We start from the raw sequence: 27,314 nt of genomic DNA, 5'->3' as shown, positions 1-27,314 counted from the left end.
CCAGAAACACACAGAGGTTTTAAAGGAACTTTTAATATTCTCAGATCGTAAGGTCAATCATATGCTACACAAATGAAATCTGGGTTTGAGTGTTTTCACAATCCATCACTATATAATATTAATTGTAGAAACTAAAGACTACTGAAGCTTGTGTAATTTTTTGAATAGTTGCTTTGAGGTATTTGTGGTAGTTCGCTTCTCAGTGTGACTCTGCCAGTGAAGATGACTTGTTATATGTTATTGAGAGCTATGACTACAAAATCTTTGGATCTGGGACACAGCTGATCGTCACTGGTATGAGAACATTTCAAGTTTCACAATTTATTTTTCACTGAAAAACTGATAAAAAATTTATTTTCCACTGAAATAATCAGGCACTGCCTTCTGTAGATTAAAATATACAAAGCAACATTGTTTAAAAACTCTTTGGACGATCATCCCAGAGCTGTGCTGTTCATGAGCGATAGAAGTATTTGTTATTGTGTGTATCTAAGTGTATCTATGGCTATGGAAGCTATGACTATAAAGTTTTTGGATCTGGGACACGGCTGATCGTCACAGGTATAAATGTGTTTTACTTGTCTATCTACAGAAAGTATTAGGTGTTAAAAAACCACAGCCATATTTTATTGACAGATAATTTATAGCTAAGATTTAGTTTCAGATGGACAACAGCTGGCTAGAAAACTAAAATAAAATTCAAATTAAAAATGGCAGAACTGATATTAGATGAAAAAATTGAGGTAAAATAACTTCTACATAGGAGCCTAATAAAAGAGTGAACACTATGTTAAAGAAAATTAAATGATCAACAAGACATTTCGGTCTTGAAGGACTAAAAAAAATATTTATACAGTCAGCCCCAGATCTTGTAGTGTGTGATAGAAGTATTTGATATAGTCTGTCTCTAAGTGTGCCTCTGGCGGCTATACCTACGCCTACCAAGTCTTTGGATCTGGGACACGTCTGATCGTCACCGGTATGAACATATTTTATTTGTTTATTTTCATTCGTTTCTTTTATTGAAATAGTAGTTTTTATAGCTTAAACATTTAGCTTCAAATTGACCCAGCGAGATAGAAAACTAAATTAAAAAAACAAAATAAGAATGGCAGAACTCATAAATGCTGAGGTAAAATGTTTTTTTTAAATAAACAGTGGCTTCTGCAGCTTAATACAAATGAAACTTAGTTCAATAAAATATTTTAATACACAGTGTTAATGAAACAATAATCAAACAGGATTGAAATTTGGGAGAATTGGGGAAATAGCTAAAAGCTGATGATATCCTCATCAAAGTGGCATGTGTTTCATTTGAAGACCTGGCTTAGTGACATATATATATAAGGTCCGATTAAAGGAAAGCCTCAAAAAATTCTCATAACACAAAAAATCGGGATGATCATTTCAGAGCTTATATTGTTGGTGTGTGATGCAGGTATTTATTAGAGTGTGTTTCTGAGTGTCACTGGCAAAGTCTTTGGATCTGGGACATGGCTATTCGTTACTGGAATAAACACGCTGTACAATAATTTATCAAAAAATGTATAATAGTCAATAAACACTAAGGCTGATTAAAATTCTACAGTGGAATATAGTTCAATGTGTGAATATTATGTTGAAGAAAATGGAATGAAACTGAATGGGATATGTAGGTCTCAAAAAACTACAACAACAACAACAAAAAAAGCCTGGATGATCAGCCCAGAGTTTGTACTGTTGGGGGATGATTTTGGGGGAAGTATTTGTAATTGTCTGTTTCTAAGTGTGACTCGAGGCTATTACTATAAAGTCTTTGGATCTGGGACACGGCTGATCGTCACCGGTATGTTTTAATTGTTAATCTACACAAATTATTAAATATTCAAAAACACATTTTTTTATTGATGTAGCAGCTGTAATAGTTACACATTGCTAGTTTTAGCTTCAGATTGACAGGACAGAACAGAAGACTACAAGAAAACTCGACAGAACTGATCAAACTGATTAACTGAGCCGAATTAAAGCAATGCCTTATTGAACAGCATATTTTGGTCTTGAAAAACAAAGAGGAAAAATCACTCCAGAGTTTTTACTCTTGATAATTGATAGAAGTATTTGTTATAGTCTGTTTCTAAGTGTGTCTCTGGCCGCTATACTTACAAAGCCTTTGGATCTGGGACACAGCTGATCGTCACCGGTATGAACACATTTATTCCTTTATTTACAGAAATTATTCAAGCTTAAATACAGTTATCAAAACAGAAAATATACAGAGATACAGCACCCATTGAAAAGACTGGATGAAAATGTCATGGCAGCGTAACATGTCTCATCTGAAATCTTGGTAAAATGTTTGTGTCCAGAGTCAAAAATATGATTTCTAGTATTAGTGGGTGATGGGGTATTTGTCACAGTCTGTATCAAAGTGTAGCTATGGCAAAACCTTTGGATCTGGGACACGTCTCATCGTCACTGGTATGAACACGTTTTTATTATAAGTGTTTCACTGACAGAACTGAATTAAGATGATGGTCTGTGAAGAAATAAGGCTTTTATTGAACACTGACTCTTGAAATTTAAAAGTTTTACAAACAGAAAATTGTTTAACAGAAATACACAACACTTAAAATTAAATCAGTTAACAGGTTATAAATATGGGGCAAAAGACAGAGGTTCTGAAAACAGTCCCCGTGAATCCCCTTCTAATCATTAGTCCTTATAAATACACTTACATATTACAAAGGATGTCCTATAATGCCGGGTACCTTATATGTACATGCACCTTGTAATTAAATTCATGAAACTTTATCAATACAGGACGTTTTACCAAAGGTTTGTATTTAAACCTCACTGCAGTGTAATGTGTTTGATATGGAGTCTTAGCTAAATGAAATGTTTACGTCAATATCTAAGAAGAGCCAGGGTCTCAAAGAGATAAAAAATATTTGGATGATCATCCCAGCTTGTACTGTTAGAAGGTGGTGGAAGTATTTGGTATAGTTTGTTTCTAAGTGTGTCTCTGGCCGCTATCTTTACAAAGTCTTTGGATCTGGGACACAGCTGATCGTCACCGGTATGAAAACCTTTATTTGTTTATCTACAGAAATGATTACATTTTAAAAAACAGCATATTTTATTGATGTAGATTTCACAGAGAAATATTTAGTTTCAGATGGACACAATTGATCAGAAAACTAAAACCTCCAAAAATGAACGACAAAACTGATTTTAGACGACAAACTGATGCAAAATGTGGCAGTGCCTTTTGGTGATTTAAATCATTTTGGTCTCAAAGAACTAAAACAATATTTGGAAAGTCAGCCCAGAGATTGTAGTTTTGGTAGTTGATAGAAGTATTTGTTATAGTTTGTTTCTAAGTGTGTCTCTGGTAGTTATCGTTACAAAGTCTTTGGATCTGGGACACAGCTGATCGTCACCGGTATGAAAACATTTATTTATTTATCTACAGAAAGAATTAAATATTAAAAACCCGTATATTTTATTGATGTAGCTTTCATAGCTAAAATATTTAGTTTCATATGGACACAACTGTTCAGAAAACTAAAACCTCCAAATAAGAACGACAAAACTGATATTAGACGACAAACTGAGGCAAAATGTGGCAGTGGCTATTGAAGTGTAACATTCAACCACACAGATCAACAAAAGAGTGAACACTATGTTAAATAAAATTCAATGATTAAACAGGACATTTTGGTTTTAAAGAACTAAATAAATATTTGGAAAATCAGTCTAGAGATTGTTCTGTTGGTAGTTGATAGAAGTATTTGTTATAGTCTCTTTCTAAGTGTATCTGTCGATGGCTATACTTATTACTACAAAGTCTTTGGATCTGGAACACAGTTGATCGTCACCGGTATGAACTATTTATTTTTCTTTGTTTATCTATAGAAGTTGTTAAATACTGAAAATCTTATCATTTTTTTTTGAAGTAGTAGCTTTCAAAACCTGAATATTTATAGTTTCAAATGGACAGAACTGGACAGAAAACTAAATTAAATCACAAAATTAGAAATGCCAGATGTAATGAGGCAAAATTAGGTTTTCTTATGAAAACAGTGCTTTTTGCAGATTATAGGTTCTATAAATGAAACTTAGTTCAATAAACGTGGTCAATAAACTGTGTCAAAGAGACTACAATAATCAAACAGGATTAAAATAGGATGAAAATTTGGAAAAAAAAAAAGTAAAAGTTTGAATTAAAACCTCATTCCAGTGGAATGTATTTCACCTGACTTAGTGAAATATTAGAGTTCAGATTTAAGAAAAGCCAGAATCTTGAAAAACAAATATTTGGAAGATCATCCCAGAATTCGTTCAGTTGGTGAGGGTTAGAGGTATTTGTCACAGTCCGTATCTAAGTGGAGATGTTAAAGTCTTTGGATCTGGGACAAGGCTGATCGTCACTGGTATGAACACATTTTATTATTTGTTTTTCACTGACAGAACTGAATGAAAATGATGAATTGAAGCAAAATAAGGATTTTAACTAACACTGTGACACTGACAGTTTAAAAGTTTTATAAACAGAAAATAGCTGAATAAAAAAGAGTGAAATACACAATTAAGATAATTGAGTATTTTAACAGGTTGTAAAGTTTTGAAAACACTCTGTGTCCTCCTGTATATATCAGTCTTTATAAAGACACTTGTCAGACGTTCTATAGCAAAAATGATGTCTTATAATGCAGAATACTTTAAGTACACGCATATTGTAATTACATTCATAAACCATCATGAATACAGGACTCACAGGATATTTAACCATATATTTGAATGAAAAACTTAACAGATAGAATATGTTTGATCTGGAGAATTGGCAAAGTGAAATATTTGAGGCCAGATTTAAGAATACCCAGTATAGCAAAAAAGATGAAAACATATTTGCTTCATTATCCTACTTTGTGCTGTTAGCGGACGATAGAAGTATTTGTTATAGTCTGTTTCTAAGTGTGTCTCTGACAACTATAACTGTTACTACAAAGTCTTTGGATCTGGACATGTCTGATCGTCACAGGTATGAACTTGTTTTACAAGTTTATGTACAGAAGTGTTAAAATATTTACCTCATAGATTTAATCGATATAAAAAGGAAACTTAAGCAAACAAAAAATACTTATGAAAATATCATTGCTGTGGGGAACTATTTTGAATTGACAGCTCTTAGTTGTTAAAGTCAAGATTTGGGCAGAATTCTTTTTTTCTTGAAAGGCATTAAACTAGTTATTAGAACATTTCTGTGAGGATCTGATGACAGTCATAAGAACATGGTCATGTACTGATGTTAAATGATGAGTTCTAGATCATACAACACCTTTCCAACTCATCCCAATAGTGTTGGATGGTATTACATCGATGAACTGATTAAAAAATACATTAGTTACAGGTCAGGCTATATGGAATGACTTTACATATAGATTTGAGTGCAAGAGACTGAAATACGATTTTGAAAATCCTACAACAATTCCATGGATCCATAAGCTTTAAAATAAATGTTAATAATGTTAAAAAGTTTCTGTACTTTTACTGTGATCAGGTTATAATAGCAGGAGCTCAGCTGTCAAATACAAACACAACAAAATTCAACTAAAAAAAGATGTCCAGCATAAAAAGTGCGCTCTAACGGCTGTTTTTTTTTTTTTTACTTTGTGCTTCATAAACTTATAGGGTTGAATTTTCTCACAATTTAGACAGAAACACTAGGGTTATACATTATAAAAATAAAGTTATATAATAATTGTTTTGAATTTGTGCCTTAAAACACACATTAAAAATTGTGAACATTGGATAAATAGTTTTTAAAAAACCCTGCAAATGTTATATAAAGCTGCAACAAAAATAACCATCCAGAATATGCCTGTGCAAAGATTTTGTCACTTTACATTAGTGAAATATCTGACATGTTAGTGACACTCAAATATTCACTCATTAAAAACAGTCTCAGTTCAGAAATTCAAACTACTGCGTAACCTGAATATAACAGGCCTGGTATATTTGATGTCTAAAATTCCACTGCTGTTGTCAAAAACTCTCCATTGCATCTCCATTTTTGGGTTCATAAATTAAACAAAAACAGACAAACAAACAATCAAACCTCCACTCAAACTAATACTGTCTTGTGATAAATTTTGAAGAAGACCAGGCCAATAGAAATGGTCCAGAATGACTTTGAAAATGTTCAGGATACTTTAACTTACAAGTTAAGAATGTTTGTTTCCTTAGCATGGGAAAGATTGAGATACTGAATTTTGTTCTAGGAGGGATATTAAATAATGTTCATTGTGTGAAATAAACAGCCGTAAACCCAAACATAATCAATGCTGAACATTAGATTTGTCTGTAAACCTGCTTCATGTTTGTCAGAAGGGTTTTATCGAGGTGATCGTTGAAAGTCTTATTATCTGGATAAAGCTGAGGTTGAGTGTTTTAGTTATTCACATGGATTAATAAATTAAATCAATAACCAGTAATATTTGTTCAAACTGTTTATTTAAGACAAGCAATACTTTTTAATTTCTGGTCTTTTATTAGGTTTTTACATCATTTGAAATGATCACTTTCTCATTGTGTCAAAATTTAAAGAATAGAGCATTAGAAAGGGTCCGATATGACCTCAGAGTAAATCTCATCAAATACTAAACTTCCATTTAAAATCAAGAAGTGAGAAATGAGTGCATTGTGAATATTGTGCGTGTCCTTGTGTGTAAAGGTGTGTATGATGTCTTCTGTATTTTTGAACTGAGGCATTTATTCGGAATGTTTCCTGGTGTCTAAACCCATACTCAATTAAAAGAGATGTTACTTGTAGAAAGCAAGGGCTTATTTAAAATTAAGGACACTCACGCAAAGCATAATATGACCTATTGTTGCATTTTGGTCCTGGTTCACACTGACACAGTAGACATTGAACTAAAAGATGTAGATGAAAGCCACATGGTCAAAATGAACTGACTGGACAAATTTTATGACATGATGGTGATACTGAGAATATCCAGCAAACTTTCTGAGCCATGCTGGACTAGTCTGTGTTTATTTGGTTTTAGCCTGCTGTTTTGGAAAAAAAGCCTTGAAAAACCATGCATTACTCTGAATGAAAAAAACAATGTCTCCAGTGCTGTCCTGCCTAGACTGTATGGTCATAAGTGTGTGTGTGTATGAAGTGCTTTAAATTGCCTTCAAAGACACCCGAGCCTTAACTATTTTTTAAATTTTATTATACCTAGCATTTCCTGTGTGACAAACTGGTAGCTGTATAATTACTAATATTCGCTGATGTATTCTACCTACCTATCTATTCTGTATCATTTTCTATTAAAACATGAATTTTATATATATATATATATATATATTTTTTTTTTTTTTTGTCTGTTTGTTTGTTTGTTTTTTTGAAACAGCCCGACCAATTTCTTCATACATTGAACAACTAACAATTTTTCAATGAATTAAATAAATGTCTTACATTTTCTCTCAAGAACTTTATAAAAATATAATGAACATAACACATTAACTGTTTAAAATCAAAGTCTATACAGTGCAATGCTAAAATAACCTGACCACTGTCTGTGCTCCACAGACAAGGAGCCTGTAATAAAGAAACCTAACATTATAGTGTACCCCATCGTCAAAGAAGACAATGGACGGCGCACGATGCTGTGTCAGGCCAAAGACATGGAGCCAAAAGTGGTGAGGATTACATGGAAAAAAGGCACCAATAATCTGGATCCTTCAGACGATGTGGAAATCCTGGAGCAGAATGAGGAGGAGCAGAACAGAGTGACAAGCATGGTCATCGTAAACGAAAAGTCCTACAGCAAAACCGACAAGTACTCCTGCAAAATCCAACATGAAAGCAGTACTACGCCCCCAGAGGCCACCCTAGAAGGTAACTGCAACACAGTGTGTACAGTTCAGACCCATTTTTGGTTTCCTATAGAACCTTTCTGTGAATGGGTCTTTAATGAAGACCCCTTTGAATGCACATGAATACATTACCAAATTAACACTCACTGTTTGGCCAAACAATACTGGAGATCAATACTGATTCAACATTCATGAACTTATCCTCCTGCAAGGACCTGATGATATTCAGCCATGAGAACATTGGTGAGGTCAGGTATTGGTGTTAAATGATTAAACACACCATTCATCCCAATGGTACTGAATGGAGTTCCATCACTCCAGAGAACGTGGCTCCGTTGCTCCACAGTCCAGTGATGAGGGGGCTTTAAACCCCTCTAGACAATGCTTGGCACAGGGCAAGGTGACCTTAGGCTAACGTGCAGATGCTCCTGAGCATCCCATTAGTTCCATACCATTCTTAATAGATTATACAAGCTGTGTGCGTGCAAAAGAACATCTGTGTGCATCTTCAAAGAGCTAAATTCTTACTTATTACAAAGGGTTGAGGACACTTCAGTAATCTGTATTCACATTAAAAATGTTGGTATTTTTATCTATTAACCAGAAAAAGAAGGAGGAGGTGACGGAGCAGACAAGGAAGCCCCTGCCGACCCTAAGGCAACCTGTGCACCCAAAACCGTGGGACCGGACAAGAATTCTGGTAAAGAGATTTAAAACTTTTTCACTGCATTACATTAACGAAATAGAACTTAAATGTTACATCTCATTTATTTACTGCTCATTGTATTCATCAGACACTTGAAAGATCCACTCAAAATCCTCATTGTCCACAAGTGTGTAGTCCTGGGTATTATAAACGCTGGTCATATGCCTTGTTTTCACCCTAGTTCAGTTCCACCGGTCAGCTAGGACTCCCCCAGTCACACTATGCTCTCAGTGTTGGAGGGGTGAAGGAAGGCATTACATGCTTCCTTTAAAACACAGTGTCATTGAGGCTCAATACACTTGGAGGAGAACACTAGCTGCCTGGTTTCCTAAAGGCATCTTGTTGCTGATGTCATCTGAGTGAGCAGAGAGAAAGTATCCAGTGTGATTGTCCTAACTCTACCACTTGTTTTGTTTTTTCTCTCTGTTGTGTGCAGGTTCTGCGGAGCTGGTACGGAGCCTGTATCTGTTTAATTTCACATATGTTTCTCTGCTGCTGAAGAACGTGCTGTATTTCTGTGCTGTGGTTGTTTTACTCTATAAGAAAAGGCTGGGAAGCAAACAGTCTCTCAAAACCAGTCTGACACCAAAGCAGGAGACCTGAGCCCGTTCCTTTAAATGACATATATTACCAGTCAAAAGTTTGGACACACCCTGTTATATGTTTAAGATCTTTTCCTCCGAAAGATAATGCTTAGATGTTTCCAAGACTGGAATAATTACGAATAAACAGTTTAAATCCTTTCAAAGTTTGCAGTGTTCATCTAAAACGTGAGCAATATCGGAATAAATAAAAATAAATACCATACTATGATTAGGTGTATCCAAATTTTGACTGGTACTGTATATTTTGGAAAGTGTTTATCATGTAATAGTTTAACTCTTCTTTATTTCTGTTGATTATCTCTTAACTGTTTATGTTCCCATTTGTCTTACTTTCATGACCCCTGTCTCTTTTGTTATTTTATGTTGATTATTCATTCATTTATTTGTCTGTCTGCAAAACAAAAAAAATGCCCAAAAATGTATTCTAAATAGTAATCATGCTAAATATATATCGTTTAATTTCTTTAAATGTTTCTATACATGTTACTTTCTAAACATTGAATATATTTCTTCTTTAATAGCAGTATATTTAACATGCACTTGTCCTGTCAATAAACTTCTGGCACTGATGTATCAGGTAGTGATGGTGTTTGTTTTATTTCATGAACGTCACTAAAGTTATCTGTGTTTAATCAATGTCTGCTAAACTTCCTGTGTTCTAACCAATAAATTGTAACTGTCAGAACCAACCTCACATTGCCAAGGTGTAACTTTACAGAATGGGAAAAAACACCCTTAATGTAACAAAAGCTGATTTTATCAAACAATTCTCATTTATTTCCTAAATTTCATTTTCTTCAAATGTATAGAGCACTTGATATTTTAAATATTTAAAGAAAATTAAATGGACAAAAATAAAGATAATATTTTGTTCCAAAAGCAAAGAAATACATCCAGGAAAACTTTCAAATGAAGCAGGTTTTAACAGTTTTTTCATGATCAATTGCCATTGTTCCTGGTCAAGAATAAATGTTTTCAAATCACAGCATAAAACCATCACAAAAATCAATATCTTTATAAAACTCTTTGTGGTTCAACACACATGAAGCTTCATATATTTAATCTGGTCCTTTCAGATTTATTATTAATCATTCTTGTCACTTTAAACTATTTTAATAGTCGAATTCCATCATATACTCCATCAATTTTATGAATAAAATAACTTTTGAACATTAATGTATTTTGCAGTCTTTTCTAGGGATAGACTCAATGTTGTTTTAAAATTCTATAAATATTTATTAAATTCCACAATAAATATATATATATATATATATAATTGCACTTTTTTATAAATATATTCTGTTTTACTATATTTAATATATTAACATCTCATGAAGATATATTTAGTTTATAATGGAACATATTGGCAGAAATTCCAAATGCAAATAAATATGGGAAATAAACAAAAATAATTAATTAGTCTCTCTCTCTCTCTCTCTTTCTTAACTTTCCTGATTTCTCATGTCATATATAATATTATCTGTATGAACTGTTACACAGCAGTTTATGATTAAACTTTCAGTATAAAATATAAAAATGTACGAGGTTACAATAAATTTAACCTCCACACAACTAGCTATAAACATCTATCAAAGGAATAATTATTACTTCTGTTTATTCTGAATTTTTAACATATTTTTTTATTTTCATGGTCATTCATAGTTGATTTATAGATTCTTAAATGATTAACAAATTGTACAATTATAGTTTATTGAAAAGAAAAAAAAGTCACTCTCCAATTTAAAAATGTATCTCCAAAATAGCAAATTTACAGAAGAAAGAAAACACCTTCTTAACGTCCAGGTGGGAGTCAATGTAAAAAGATTTTATTCAGTAATTTAAAAGTAAATTTAGAACATTTCTACTGGTCATTTTATCATGACATTTTCACACAGTGTGAAGGGATGCTGCTGTGTTAAAATAATGCAGTAAATTAAAAATCCACAGAAGTGGAGATACATGTTTTTAATTGGACGTTGATATTTTTTTACATATATAATTTATGTGTAAACAGATTACATTGTAAATGAGTTGAACACTGATAAGGAATTCTGATGGTCTTTTTCTGTCATTGTACATAATTTTTAATTATAAATAGTCATTATTCCTAATATATTCTACACAAATTACAGATTTAATACAAGTTTTCACACACAGCAAATTCACAAATGTTAAACCAACACTATTAGTGTTAACAAATGTAACTTTTTACACTAATGGTGTTGATTTAACACGGGTGAATTTGCTGTGCAGATTTCAATTAATCAGGGTTAGCTTTTCAGTCAGAGGCTGCTTTAATGCAAAAAAGTAAAGTAGCATTTACTTCATGAGGAATGTGTCTATTTCTTTTGAACTGTGCTACACTCTTGGTGTGACCTGTTTTGGTAAAAGCGTGATCAAAGGCAGCGTAACACTTTAAAGATGAGATTGTAATGGAAAGTGTTGCGGTGGGAAATGAGGTGAAGGTCTGCAGCTGAATGTGTTTACTGGAAACACACCCCAGACACACACACACACACAGGCAGCGGTTAGAGCAGGGTTTGCAGGGCTAATGATCTGATGATGTGATAAGTCCTGAGCATCAGAAAAACACCCACAGCAGCTCTGCACAAAAAGTGCGCATTTCTAAATATATCAGTCAGCAAATCCTCTTTAAACTGAATCAAGTGGCAAATCCGAACAAACACATATACCATGAATATTTATTTACAGTAATACACTGAATCTTCTAACAGGCCGGAGAAAAGTACTGGGAAATGCACTTTAGCACGAATGCTGTTAGTTTGAAATAATGTTTGCAAATAGAAAGTGAATATATATTACATTGTATAATAACAGTGAACCCTAAAATGTGGAATAAAATATCTAAACTAACTGTTGGTGTCATCATCATCTTCTTTAACTGTTAACTGTTGGTGTCTAGTTTAAAAATCTAACTATACATTTAAAAATACAGTTAAAGCTATAGTTGTGTATAAGATTTAAAACATGACCCATAGGGCAAGTGTTTCCAGACTTAATGACTGCAGCGCATATGTGCAAAAAACAAATTCAATGTATATATACTGCATTTTAGCAAGACTGATTAATAGATGATTAATAGATTAACTGATTTAGCATGATTAATAGATAAGATTGTACTAATTTAGTTTAAAAACATAAATATATACATAATATAAACAAACAAAATATATCCCATAAAAATTACATTTTAAATTATATAACAGCAATGTTTAAGCACAAAAAATTAAAGGAGACCTCAGTAGGTGGCACATGAATATTATTAATCTGTGTTGAATAAACAATGTACAATATTTCATTGTCAAAATATACTTACTGTATTAACAGTCTGCTAGTGATAACTGCTCTAATAATCAAAGAACCGCAGACTGTCATTATCCAGCTCAGCCTTTCTAGCATCCGAGGCTAACAACTGTCTGGTATTTAGTTTTCCACTTTGTTTTCCATTGGATTAATTTATAAAAAATAAGATACCAGAGTGTAAGAGTATGAAAATAATCCACAGGAGGTGGGGGGATTTTTTTATGCTTCTTAAAATGAAACATTTCCATTTGATTTTGATTAAAGCCTATAAACTACTGCCATGATAAAATGCAGCTGAAGGCAGAATTGACTACAACACAGTGTGTAATTCAGCTGATAAGCTCATTAACCGTATATATACACCTGTATTAGAGAATCATGCAATTAATACTTTAAAAGCAACAGAGACAATGATGAGCCTGAGTTTTTATTTTAGCTGGTTTCCTAGTTTGTTTAACAATCTACCATCCCCATGGTCTTAACAAAACACTGACCAATATCAAAGCAGATGCTATCATTCATTCATTTGTAAGCACTTATCCAGTCCAGAGTGGCGGTGGGTCCAGAGCCTACCCGGAATCACTGGGAGCAAAGTGGGAACACAGCCTGGAGGGGGCGCCAGTCCTTCACAGGGCGACACACTCACACCTAGGGACATTTTTGAGTCGCCAATCCACCTACCAGTGTTTTTTTGGAAACCAGAGCACCCAGAGAACGAGGAGAACATATCAAACTCCTCACAGTCAGTTCGAATAGTAAACTAACTGATGTAGTCACTGACGTAGTCTCTAGACGTCCTCACAGACTGAAGACCCATGTCTTTGTGACCCATTTAAGAGAGCAGTAATTAAAGTGCACACAGAAATATACTGTATGACACTTAGCTAATGCTGCATTTAACCCCTTTCTTTTTAGGTATGAGCACTGACTAGAAGCTGTGGATAGCACTTGTATCAGCATTCTGGCTGATCTTTTCTGTACTAGCTACACTAGGATACACACTGAGTCTGAACACTATCACTTTTGTAAGTCGCTCTGGATAAGAGCGTCTGCTAAACGCTGTAAACATACAAGTCAAAGTATTAGAAAATACTCAAAGTATAGGTATCAACATTGCACTAAAAGAAATGTACTTGTGTAAACATAGTTACTAGCAACCCCAGATTGTACGCTGGAGTTTCCTCAAAGTTGCTCATGCATTGGACCATGATCAATTGCACTGAGAATAATAGATTAGTCTGTTTTTAGTTTATCAACACACCAATCTAAATGTGGAACCAGTCAGGAGACTTCTCTTCAGTGTCTATTTTGCTTTGAGTTTACAAAATCAGTCACAACGTACCTTTAAAAAAAAAAAAAAAAAACACACATTCAAGATTTGTCATTTTTTTAATTCAAAAGAGGACGGCAATTCAAAACAAAAAAACTTTCATTAAAACAAATGACTTCATTTATTATGAAAAAAGAATGGCATTAAGAAATTCAGAGATGTGTGTGTGTGTGTGTGTGTATGCAGATATGTATCCTTTTCTAAACAGTGAACGCCCAGTAGGCTGAAGGTTACAGAGCAGTGTCAGGTGTGTGAGCCCTTATCTGTAAGCGTGGCTTTAGTATTAGTAAAAAATACAAACAGGCAGCAACCGAAGATCACTTTTGAATTATTGACACTTTTAAATGTTTGGGAATGTTACCTAATACACACCATGATGAACAGCTAAATGTCAGGCTTCACAGCAGGCTTTAGTTTTACAGCATGCAAAGGGATGAGCCTATTTTTTGCAAGTTATTTCACTTGTAAACTGTTCCTTCACTTTATAACATATAGTATAAGTGCATAAAATGTTTCAAAGTCAATTTCACATATACAGACTGATGTCTAGCACGTTAGTGGTAATAAGGAACAGGATAAATGCACTGATACATTGAAGAAGCAGTCATGCAGTTCCATCTGGTGAATTGTAGTAAACGCAGGTCACATGTTGGGGGCTTGCTAAAGTGTAAAACATACAGTCATTTTCTCCAAAGACTCTTCTTCACACGAAACAGCCATTGTACTGACATCTAGTATCCTGGACGTATCAGAGATTCCTTAATAAACCTATTTTAAAACATGGCCACCCCATGTGGGGGACCTACTCTATGAAGCATAAACTGGTTAAATCAGGCTATGAAAAAAATTTAAAATCACTTTCATAAATATTTTAGAGTACTTTCTGAATGTAAAATCAATCAACCGTTCTTTTCATTTCAAATGTAAGACATCTGGAAGAAACACGGAGGATGGCAGCCATTTGCTACAGTGGGGCTTTGAGGGACGGAGGACAACGAGAACACGTCCGCCTCGTACTTGAGGGCGAACAAGTGGTGAAAGTGCAGCACAAGCAGAAAAGGAAACGCGAGCAAGTCTTTTCTTCATAACTGTGATATCTTTGTCCATCAGTTATTTCAAAACCGTGTAAACATCTGTGTGTACATGTGGCACAGCTTTGATTAAGACAGCAGGACATGATAAAAATGTTGTGGTTGTGTTAAATGATTGCACTGATAGCTTGGAGTGCTTCAGCGAGGCTGAAGGTATTTCTGCAGAAGTGGCGATGTCAGACCCAAGGCAACAGACTGTCCAATCACTTCTGATAATTAACCCCAGAGCCACATCATGCTGCAGCAGCACCAGGTCGAATCACAGGCCAGGGATTTAATGACACTATTCGGAAGCTCTTTTGCAGTCTTGAGTCCTGAGAAAAGCAATACATTTCACAGAATTGTACAGTAAAGTTCTACAGGATATTTTATCTGAGAAATGTTATTTGTGACAAGTGTTTAGTCCTTGAATTACCTTCTAGACAATGGGCTTCTCGAGGTTATGTTTATCATCCAGCTCTTCATCAGAATCTGCAAAACGAATGACATATTTATCTAATTCTTTATGCTTCCATGTACGTTAAGCTCAGATGCAGACCAGGTATTTATTAAATTATGGGAATAAGGTGCAAATGTTTACTATTAGGTCATGAGGGTTGACTGGTAAAAATGTGAAAGACGAGTGGTTAAATATTGATAATAACATTAACAATAATTATAACTACAACAACATAAAATTAAAGGAATATTATTGTAGTTGGTGAGGTTTAGTGGGTAAAGCCTTCAGAAAAGCACACCATGCTTCACCAAAAGGCATCTAAAGGGCAAGACTCTTAATACAACTGTCTTCATCTGGAACATTACAATTATTATTATTATTATTATTATTAATAGAAAGACTATTTAAAAATAAATGTTAAAATAAAAAAAGAAGATAAAACTCCAAGGTTATGGTGAGATATGAGATTACAAATTATATTGAAATTGTTAAGAAATTAAAATTATGAAATTAAAGCCACAACAACTGACAGTCTACGTTTGAAATTTTTGAATGTTATTTTTATTTTCCAAAGTCATGAAAACAGTTGCAAAAATATTGTTGAGCTGCTTCTTAATGTTTTGTAAAATGAATATAAAAGTGTTGAGGTGGTAAACACTGACAATGAGTTAAATATTATTGTTTGTATTTTATGTTGACTGTACGTTCAGTTCATTTACACCTGTTAACAGCATAGAACTGTAAACACAAATAAACTTAAAGCAGAGTACCTAATTATTTATAATATCTTAGAATTAATCATGGTGCACCTGGACTCTCACAGTGATATTTACAGGAAACTTTCTTTGTGGTTCAACAGTTACTGAACAACACCATTTACTCAAAGAGCTTTTAATCTCGCATCTAACAGCAAACCCAGGATATAAGAAGGCTCCTCCTAAATGAAGACAGTTCTAAATTAATAATAAAAAAAAAAAAAAAAAAAAAAAAAAAAAAAAAAAAAAAAGATTACCCATTTATAGTAAACCAAACTATTTTCTCACAGATTTGATACTTCAGATTTCATTATTATAATTGAAACTCCAAAAGGTGGTTTTTATTTCTTTATTTTTATAAATGATTAATATACTGTATTTATTTATTTGTGATGTTATAGGCTATAAAATTCATATTTTAAAATAGAAAATATGGGTCAAATTCTATTAAAAATTGATTAACATTTTAATATATTAAATTAATATTACAACAGCTTTTGGTTATTACAGCTCTGCCATCAGTTAAAGGCTAAGCACCAGCTCTATGAAAGTGTCAAACAAATAAATACAGTGGAGTTTGAGTTCCTAACTTGTGTTTATTGATAGTCAGAAAACACGTTATTTCTTACTGATTCAAGGAATAAGGTTTAAAAGACCGTTGGTGGCTCAGATTATACTCGGCTACGTAGCTGCATTACGGAGGTTTATAGTGTCGGATGAATTCGAGTTCGACTTCGATCACATTTACAAGAATAACGGTACCTCTACATTTGAGTTTAGCTTATTGCTAGGCTATTGTCATGAATAATGTTGGTTATTTAGCTAGATACTGTCATAACAGTCAGTCATAACGGTGTTTTACCGCGGCGTTGTTCAGCTGTTGTCCACCAGTGATGTCACGGTTGCGTTCAAGAATTTCCGTAGCGAGCTCGGCTTTTTCCATCAATTTAATAAAATTGTCAGTTTTAAAGCAAATTAAGCTGCTATTTTCATTTTAATTCATACTTATATCTGTCAGTAACTACAATAATGTGAAATATTCATGGAGGTCCATTAAGTGGTGCTTAGCTTTTAATATTCTTCCTCACACTTTTGTGAAACTCTTCAAACTGCTTTTTGGCTTCCCACTAACAATTTGAAAACTAATTACTAATAACCTCTAATATTTAACATATGTCTTTAATGGACAAATTAGCATTATTAGAAACACAGATCTGCTGTTATAAGAGTAGAAATGCTCATCATAGACCAGAATTCTTTATTCATTAAGGATGGTCTTGCATACAGGAACAGATCCCAGATCAGCACACACCTGAATTCAGACCATTACTTTCAGCTTTTCAAGCCTAAAATCTCAGCTAGGGGTTACGACAGGTGATACAATCCTAAAGTGAATCAGCATGTGTATTTGGAAATGTCTGTTCATTGTGTCTTCTGTCTCTGTGTAAAATAAGCAGCTCTCTAATTGTTGAATTTATTGTTCTGTCATTTGACTGGTCATGATGGAACCCTTACCTGCCACAGATTCTGGTGGTGAGTAGAACTGTCCATCTGAGATAGGCCCCTGAGGCATGAGTGGAGCTCGTTCTGCTATATTTTGTATCGTCAATAACCCTGTCATTCATAACACAGTCATCGGTCAGAGAGCCACTTTTCAAATTCAGTCAATTAGAATAATTATCATTAACAAAACAATTAACTCGGATGTCAAAAGTAACACTGTGAATGATTTGGAAAAACAAACTCACTGTTCTCATCATTAGCTTCCTGAGGCAGAACTTTAAAGTCGAGAAACCAGGTCTCTATCCATGCCAGGATGAAGGAGATAATGGGCAGTAGGTAACCAAATGCTCCCTGAGAGAGAAGCTGGACAGAGAGGATGAGAATTAAAGACCACATCAACTGATTTTTCTAAATGTTAACTCAAATAAATCCTTAATGTGCGGGGGAAGATTACCAACTCTTTAACAATCATCAATATACAACCATACATTTAAAATGAAGAAAAGACTTTAAAAAAATTACTAATTGTTTTGGATAGTAATATATATATCTATATCTATATACACACACATATATATATACACACACACAAACACATGAGGACCCCTGGTTCACATCAGAAACCTGAGTTGACACCATTTCACAGCAAACCACTTATAACTGTTTACTCAAACACTGAATTAAGCAGAAACTCTGGTCCTCTTCAATGATTTGTTATTAAACTGCAAATTCATCATCATTTTTATTAAGATATAAGAAGAATATGAAATGAACTACCTTTGATATAATAACTTTTGCAATCAAGAAAGCACTGGTGACTGCTGTAGTAATCTGTAAAGATAATAAACATTCAGTTACATACTAAAATAATATTAATAATAAACACCTTGTTCTCAGTCTTCTGCAGGCTTTAGTGTATCTGGCGCATTCTGTTTAACGTCTATCATTTAATTGGTTAGTAATAATGCAATAAATCAGACTACTAATATACAGAAAACCATTGTAGAAGAATTCCTGTATAAGCTTAAAGCTTGACAAGCTTTATCATAAGCAAGAGCACTGCTACCCTCTAAGGGCAGTGAGAGTAAATGCTGCTTGTATTGTGGTGGCAGTTGGACATACCGCGATAGCCCACCAGTGGCGCAGACGGCAAACTGCATAAGCCAAGGTCAAGGCTGTAAACCGGAACGCAGCCAAAACCTGAAACAGGAGCAAAGAAAAATACTCAAATTTTAGAGGCAACTGTAAACACTGTAAAACGAAAGTGCTGTGTAAATTTATCACTACTCTGCCATTTGAGTAAATTGGCCTTATTCTTATATTTGAGTTGATATAAGAATCTGTCTTTAATTCTGTCGACTAAATAGAGATTAATTTAACTAACATTTAAGGGAATGTTTGACAGTGGGACAAGCTGAGGAAAGGGACCAGGTTCTAAAATGTTCCCTCAATATTTTAGCAGAACAGTAAGAAACAATCACACACTTTGTCTTGAAAAGCACAAACAAAGGGGCAAAGGAGTGGTAAGAGCTTAAGATATTAAAATAATCCAGAGGTCATCAGTCTCAGCCACAAATGCCTGGTTCACGTTTTCACTAGAAATCAAAGAGCAACACGGGTTTTTATTATAAATCTACAACACTCCCTGGTTTATTCCGGTGCTTTACAATTAAGCCCTTTATAACGACATGGAGACAAGGTCCAACTTGGCTGGAGCGAAAGGCTATAGCCACACTGGACTCAGGACTAAGGGACTAACAGCAAAGATCAGACGTAAAAACTAGTGTTAAAATCAGACTAGAATCACTGGCTACACATAGTTGTAAAGTCAGAGAAATATTGATATTAAAGCCAAATATAAAAATCAGACTGTAGTTGAAAGAGAGACCTGTTTGCTGGACTACATCTGAGAACTGAAACACTAATACTGTAGAAGACTTTATGCATATAATTAATGCTAAAATGAGCAGTTTTGACACTGATACCCTATAACAGAGCTTTACTGCCACCTAGTGTTAGACAATGCCAAAACAGACCAAATCAAAGCCTCACAATTTAATACTAATCTGGCAAGTTCTGATACACACCTTTCACAGTAAAAATGTTCACTTTGAAATCATTAAGCTGCATTATAAATGCTGTAAAGCACAATGCACAGGAAAAGTACAGAACATAAACAAACCTGAAAGTGTGTTTGTTTAGATGTGTATTTGTAATACTTACAAAAATATCAAAAAAGGAATTGTGGTAATCATATTCCAACACCTCCTTTTTCAGTTGTTCTGGTATTCCACCATTGACCTTAAGAAAAAAATACATTATTAAAGACATTCATATTACATAAATACCACACTATTGCAGAACTGTACAAAAACCGAAACACCCTGTGTAGTAATGCATAATCCTACTGGCAACATTTACTCAAAATGTCTTGTATTTTGTATGAGTTGTATTTAGCAAACTCAACGTCAGCTAAATAACGTCAATGTGTGTTCTACGTAACGTTTAGATTAAAAAATGAAAAACTACGACTGGGTGATACTGAATTTTCTTTATCTTACTTTTAAAACTTTTACACAATGTGTAAAACTGTCTAAAACATTGTCACTCATGTAATCTCACTGATTGCAAAACTGAAAGCAGAAATGCAATTTTTTAACAAATCAATAAATGTTTGTTACTCAGTCATTGAATAAATGTTAAAACGCTGTTCCAACAACAACAAAAAAAAAGGTGAATATTAAACTAGACGATTTAGCAACCTTGAAGTCTGTACAGGTCGTGGAGGCTTTAGTAAAGACTTGTGCTGAAACAGTCTCATGAAATATCCAGGAGCTGCTGTATTGGAATAGCTTAGCCTCTTAGTAAGCATTAGCTTAGCTGGAATGATAGCCAATCTGCTCAGAACAAGTCCTATGCAGATTTTCCATGGTTCTGAAATGACATCTCTTACAAAAGACAAACACTGTACATATTATATGACTGTTTAATCATAAAATGATTAAATGTAAAATGTAAGTTCTGAAATGTACTCAGCTCACTTTGCTTCTTGCTATTTTTCACACATGCACGGTAACTCAGAAATGTTATCAAGTTTGCCCGGAAGAGCTCTATGTGTGAAAATAAACACCAGCAACATTTGTCATTGACTAAACACTGACTTTATTACACTAGCCCCCTATAAAAGACTGAAGGCAAAAACAAAGTAAGAGAGTGTGTGAATAGAGTCGCTAATATCCCAGAGTATCTGCTGCACAGTTGTTAACCCACACCTAAATCATACAGAGCATTTCACGGTGCAAGAAAACATCAGAAAGAGAAAATCTCTTGATGTTCGTTGCATCTGTGAAAGGACCACTCTGGAGACTCTGGAGTTCATATGTGACAGAGGCTTTGAGGATACAGGCAAGAAACAGACAAAGCTGCTTTAGGCATCAAAGTGGCATAGTCTGGAAATAACTCATTTTCATAACAAGTGTTTTTAATAAAAACTGTATGCCTCATTTAAATGCAACTCATCTTATTATAAAATTAAATAATGTTAGAAGAATTTATAATTGTTTTCCCTGACCTCCATTGTCCAAAGATACATGTGTGTGTACACGTGTATGTGCATGTGATGCCCTGTCAGGTCCTGCCTTGTGCCCAGTGATGATATTATCTTCTGACATTATTATGAGGACCATGATGGTCATTTTAGCTTTGTGAAGTGATGCCTCAGTAAATACTCACTGTATAAAATTTAACTGTGCTTTAATGATATGTCCTGAGACAGATAAATGTCAGTCATCATGATGGATACAACAACTGATGAAACTGTTTGCTAGTCTTTGTTGTTTTTAATTTAGTGTCCATATTTTTAAAAAATCCTGACTGTAATGGTATGAAACATTGAACTGCTTAACTGGCGCTGGAGTGTGTGAAAATGCGGGTGTGTGTCGCCCTGTGAAGGACTGGTGCCCCCTCCAGGGCGTGTTCCTGCCTTGTGCCCAGTCATTCTGGGTAGGGACCCACCGTGACCCTGAACAAGATACGTGGTTATAGACAAGGAATGAATGAACGAACTGGCACTGCGTCCAGGGTGTGTTCCTGCCTTGCACCCAACCAATCCAGGTAGCCTCTGGACCCACCACAACCCTGATCATGATGGAGCAGTTACAGATGAATAAATTAATTAATGAAAACTGTTCACCTTGGTGTTTATTGTTGTAGAAATTACAATATGAATGAGAATGCACAACAGTCTACCAACTAACCTGCCTGTCTGCTTTTGAATGAACAGGCCCCACTGTAACAAGTCAAAAGCAGTGTGTGTGTGTGTGTGTAGATGCACAGTCATGCTGCTGCTTTAAGGCCTGTACAAAGATGCTCTCCTGCATATGATCATTTCATCTTGTTACTTTTCCCCCAGTGCTTTTATTGTGTTGTGCATTAATTGTTAAGTCTGCGCTCATTTCACACAGTTATGCTTTGGCACTTCCTGTGTAGTTCCTGTGTAATGTGCTGATGCTTTGTATAAAAGGCACCCTCACTTACATTGAGCTCAATGATCCAGAGCAGAGTGATGAACAGCAAATCAAATGTCACAAAAAGGCAGAAAGTCCTCCTAACATCAGAGATGCATTTCTTCTCCACTCCTTCGTAGGACTCGATGCGTGCAGACATGGGGGTGGAGTTAATGGAGCATATGCCCCTCGGTGTGGTTCTGGAGTCCACACTGCTGCACAGACTGGCCATGACGCTCGCTCACTGCTTCCTCTCACCAGCCACAACAGCCACCTTCAGTGACCATTTCTGCTCAAGCTGCAACACAGACACACAATGATCTCACACAGAGGCTGGAGGCGTGCTCTGGGAAACAGACAAAAGCATATCTGCTGAAAATGCAATAATAAAATAAGATTCTCCTCATGTCTAAAATATACTTTTACTTTTTTTTGCAGCATTTCAAAGCCTTAATTTCCATTTTGCATGGTGTTATAATTCCATGGTGTTTAGGTCAGTGGAACTAGACTAAAATTAACTTTTTACAAGTTAAAGTTTTTCCTTCCTTAAAGATATTATTTAGAACACAAGGGTTTGTTCAGGGCGAAGCAATATCTAGATTTATAAATAGGATTTAGAGAAGTTCCAGCTGAGAAATAGCAAATGGTTAAATACAACTTGGTTAATTTTCTAACTCAATCTTTCATTTTCATTGTTCATTTTTCAAGTCAGTTAAAGCAGCTCCCCTGTTCACATCAACGAGCATTTTAGATAATGGTTTCCTTTTGTGTGGCCTTTTCCTGGGAAAGGTACTGCTCCTCTTTAGAAAGTATACTGCACCATGAAGGCAACATTTAAGCCATTTTAGTCAAGATCAGTTTAGTTCCCATCCTTCTGTGTATTTTGTAACCCTCTTATTTTAGTGTGTATTTTTTAAAGAACTTTATTATTTCAGGCTCTTTGTTCAAAGCTGGCTGTGTGAATGTCATGTGGCAGGTAAATAAACTGACCTTACGTTGCCTTATGTTAAAACAGGGTTGAGATGTGACTTCATAGGTTTATGTGACAGTAAACTGTAATTACACAACCTTTGTAGTATTTACCCTTTTCGTTTACATAACCACGGCTTATTTAAATTAGCGGTCTTATACCAACTATGGATGTGGACATCAGTCATGGTTCGCATGCAGCTTTGCCTGTCCTTGCGGCTGAAACAAATCCTGACAGCAATGTTTGAAGGTATATTTGATGCAAAACCCCTGAGCACCAGTGACAGTGAACTTTACTTTTTATTTATTCATTCATGTGTGACTAGTTTAAACAAATACAAAGTACAAAAACATCATACGGTCACAGTTTTGCTACAGTTGCAGTGGTGAATACGGTGCTCGTTGGAACATAACGTTACTGCAGGAAAGGGGACTTCATTTCAGAGGAAATGCTTGGGAGAGCTGATGTACACAAACATTCAGCAGTATCCAAGTCAAGATCTTTTGGAAAACTAATGCTGTACATAGACTGCCTGGCTTGGGCCTAGCAGGAAGAAAGTGTTCATACAAAACAATGAATGACAACACAACAGACAGTGTTAATGACAAAATACAACGCGGCCATTAGGTAAACAAGGACACTGACACTCTAGGCCTAGTGCTGGGACATTCCTTCTTGACTGGTCAAATGGAGCTTCTGACTGAGAGTCTGAGACGTGACTAAAGACAAAGTAAAATAAATAGCTGAAGCTCAAATATGATTTGTCACCAGTCAGCCCTGCTCAGAACACACACATGAACACACACACACACACACACACACACACACAAAAAGGAAAAATGACACAATGACAGTAAATACCTACAGGAATGTGACCATGTTTCCTCATTCCTATAATCACAGGAACTGTACTGTATTTAAACAAACCCTTGTCTTTTCTGAAATGCCTTACGTTGCGCTGCTCTTTATCTCTTTCCTAGGTATCAGCGCTGAATATAATTCGGTATTACTCTGTATATGTGCTTTGATATAAGCACTGTTTCTGGATGAATCCTTTCTGGAATCCCTTTGGCCTGACTGAACACTGAAGTGTTTTAAATGTAAAAAAAAAATGTACTTGGTCCAAAGCCCCCACACCTGCTGTGAGTTCGGTCCCTTTAGCTTCAACTGTGATTGTGTTGAGGGAGGAGAAAGTTGTTCTTTCTCTCCTTTAGCCCTCATTATTTCCTGCCAGTTCAGGGGTTTGAACCAGTGACTTCTTGGTCCCAATACCAGCTTCGGTTTTGGACATGGCTGCCCCTCACAAAGAAATAACCTAGGAGTTAAGTTAATATTCACAAAGACTTCTTGGGCCAGTCAAAGATACTTGCAAATGATATCAGGCCCATTACACAATGCTTTGGCAAAGACAAACTGCAGTAAAAGTCACACAGGGATGCTTTATCAGCAGTGAGGAAGTAAAACCTGTTTGTTAGCATTGCATTGAGAAAACAATATTTAACTGTCTCTAAAGTTCCTCATAGTTTTACCATTTCATTTTCAGAAAGACATTGTGTCATTACATTAATATCCTGAGCGTATGTGAGGTTTGAGTATTATCAGCTAGCATTGTTCTTTAGTTTTAGATTAATTTAACAAGTGGACAGTCTCTCTACGCTTTAAACATTAGGTCAGAACCTACTGAACTTGTTTTGTTCATATTTTTTTTTTAAACAAAACACTGGGTTATGCATTAGTTATTGGAATAAATGAACTTATTCAGGTTGTTAAAAATGGTACCAAGTCACTTGTTACAGGACCAAGCTGTCAACTAAAAAAGGGAATGGTTATAGATTTAAGAATGAACCCAAAAGTTCATTCAACATTATCTGTGATGTCAAGTGTATGAACATGGAGTTATATCCTTTTTGCTTGGGTAGCTGCCTCAGTTCTTCTAGGAAGCCTTGTCACTACACATCGTATCATTCCTGTGAGAATTTGATGGTTCAGTCATAAACATTAGTGACGTCAGGTTTTTTTATTATTATTAAACATAAAATATAATTTAAATGAACTCAAAGCAGGTGGCATGGTGGCGCAGCAGGTTAGTGTCCCAGTCACACAGCTACAGGGACCTGGAGGTTGTAGGTTCAAGTTCCACTCCGGGTGACTGTCTGTGAGGAGTGTGGTGTGTTCTCCCTGTGTCTGCATGGGTTTCCTCCGAGTGACTGTCTGTGAGGAGTGTGGTGTGTTCTCCCTGTGTCTGCATGGGTTTCCTTCGGGTGACTGTCTGTGAGGAGTGTGGTGTGTTCTCCCCGTGTCTGCGTGGGTTTCCTCCGGGTGACTGTCTGTGAGGAGTGTGGTGTGTTCTCCCTGTGTCTGCGTGGGTTTCCTCCGAGTGACTGTCTGTGAGGAGTGTGGTGTGTTCTCCCTGTGTCTGCATGGGTTTCATACCACAGTCCAAAGACACACATTGGTAGGTGGATTGGCGACTTAAGTGTCCATAAGTGGGAGTGAATGTGTGAGTGTGTGTCACCCTGTGAAGGACTGGCACCCCCTCCAGGGTGTGTTCCTGCCTTGCGCCCAATGATTCTGGGTAGGCTCTGGACTCACTGCGCCTCTGAACTGGATCAGCACTTACAGACTCATTCAATCTCATTACCTTAATTTGGTCATTCAGTTTCTTAAACATGTTCCTTTAGTTTAATTAAGCAGGCCCCGAAACGTGCCCTGTTTCGATTGAAGTATGCCCTGTTTCATTGGAAGGGACATTTCATTATGGACCTTTTCAGTGACTTAATTAATACATGTGGGGGACACTAAGCCTCTAAATATCTTGTTCTCAGCCTACTACAAGAAGCACATAGGACTATTCAGAGTTTATCCTGAGCCAGACAAACAGACAGGTGTACTCACTGGTTTGTGCGCCTTTTATCAGAGAAACACAAAAAGCCGCTGTCCCAAACGTGAAGTTAGCAAATCAAACAAAGCTAGCCAGTGATAGCGTTAATAACCGAGCTCCCATGAGGTCCTTGCGGCCGTGTGTGTGTGTGTGTTTGTTGCCCACTAAAAACAGACCCCGCGGCTAGGTTTGCTCACCTTCAGTTCACAGAGAAGACGGACCCCCACCGCGACCAAGCCCTCGGTAAAGCCCGGAGCAGAGAGCCGTGTCGCGCAGCGAGAGAGCTGGGTCTTGAAGCGAAAGTGAAGTGTTTTACTGGAAGTCGGCGACTAACAACGTCACCAACCGTCGGCTACCGGGGCTTCCTCCGCAGTTTATTTCAGTCTCATCTCTCTCTGATTAAATACAGGCTTTAGACGCTGGATATGTTCTCGCTTCTAAAACCAACTGAGATCTGACTAGACAGAAACCGAACTGTTTTTAAAGACGAACTGTGGGAAGTGTAGTTTTTTAACTAGTTAGGAATTGTGGGAAGTGTAGTTTCTTCGGCTGCTGTGCGTTGAAATATGAATTGTGGGAGCTGTAGTTTTGTCTACCTTAATCTAACTATCTATATTTCTATTTTATATTTGATCAAATAGAAATGTGCCTATTTTAAGATTTTATTTCCAGAGAGAGACTACTTTGAAACAAGATTGTTGGAGGTTTATTTTGTATTCTACCTGCTGTTGTTGTTTCATAATAAAGGTCCAGATTAACTAGAACTGCAATGAACTAATCAGGCAGAGCTACTTAAATCTGTGAAGCTTCATTCTTCACTTTATTTTGTCTACATTAAAGTATTGAAGCACCAACAGGCATGGACTCCTCTGACCACAGCACACATTTCTATTGACTTTTGGACCTACTGAGATGAACCTGGGCCCTCAAAACGCTAACTATTCTGTATAGAACTGATTTATGACTTCCTCCTTGCATAATAAAGGTTCAGGTTTCGTGTCTTGATGCAGAGGTAGACTCTTTTAAGTATCGGTTTCTTGAAATACTTCCAAGCCTGTAGCATGATAGATTGTTATACCCTGCCATCCGAGGCTTTGAAGTGCATTCAATGATGAAGACGAGCCATACCCTACATGGACTGGTATTTCTCCAGACGTCCTGCATTTTTCTACAATATTATGTACTGTAGATAATAAAACATGCAAATTCTTTGCAAACATTTATTTATAAAAGCTGCAAATTTTATGATGATTATCTCATACCTTATCTGAACTAGGTATGTTTGCTTGCAAAGACTGAGCCTGCTGTTAATGCTTCTTTATACGTTTTATATTCACCTGTT

General features: G+C 35.6%; 1 protein-coding gene and 1 gene segment (V, D, J or C); one reads left to right on the top strand and one right to left on the bottom strand.

Moving 5' to 3' along the window:
* The window catches only part of LOC136706930 (immunoglobulin lambda-1 light chain-like), a 52,548-nt gene extending 42,719 nt beyond the window's left edge, over window positions 1-9,829 (top strand). The window contains 4 exon segments of the C gene segment in view: window positions 4,366-4,412; window positions 7,577-7,885; window positions 8,468-8,563; window positions 9,006-9,829. Of these exon segments, the coding sequence occupies window positions 4,366-4,412; window positions 7,577-7,885; window positions 8,468-8,563; window positions 9,006-9,172 (619 nt within the window).
* A 4,055-nt stretch (window positions 9,830-13,884) lies between these two features.
* stard3nl (STARD3 N-terminal like) lies at window positions 13,885-26,447 on the bottom strand. The gene is made up of 9 exons (XM_066681481.1): window positions 26,170-26,447; window positions 22,153-22,419; window positions 19,840-19,917; window positions 18,739-18,816; window positions 18,394-18,447; window positions 17,862-17,979; window positions 17,629-17,727; window positions 15,335-15,390; window positions 13,885-15,233 (listed from the first exon to the last, which is right to left on the bottom strand). The coding sequence occupies exons 2-8, from the start codon at window positions 22,351-22,353 to the stop codon at window positions 15,338-15,340; spliced, it is 681 nt and encodes a 226-aa protein (XP_066537578.1). The 5' UTR covers window positions 22,354-22,419; window positions 26,170-26,447; the 3' UTR covers window positions 13,885-15,233; window positions 15,335-15,337.
* Window positions 26,448-27,314: the final 867 nt, after the last annotated feature.

The sequence above is a fragment of the Hoplias malabaricus genome, chromosome 9 (assembly GCF_029633855.1).
Source record: "Hoplias malabaricus isolate fHopMal1 chromosome 9, fHopMal1.hap1, whole genome shotgun sequence".
NCBI classification, from domain to species: Eukaryota; Metazoa; Chordata; class Actinopteri; order Characiformes; family Erythrinidae; genus Hoplias; species Hoplias malabaricus.
The sequence above is the reverse complement of the archived record's forward strand: the minus strand, read 5'-3'. Positions and strand labels throughout refer to the sequence as shown.

Excerpts from the sequence above, each read along its gene's own strand:
- stard3nl (XM_066681481.1), bottom strand. The coding sequence starts at position 22,353 with ATGGCCAGTCTGTGCAGCAGTGTGGACTCCAGAACCACACCGAGGGGC. Across the intron at positions 18,817-19,839 it reads ATTCCTTTTTTGATATTTTT|GTTTTGGCTGCGTTCCGGTT; the intron begins GTAAGTATTACA and ends CTCCTGTTTCAG. Across the intron at positions 17,728-17,861 it reads GGAAGCTAATGATGAGAACA|GGTTATTGACGATACAAAAT; the intron begins GTGAGTTTGTTT and ends TATGAATGACAG.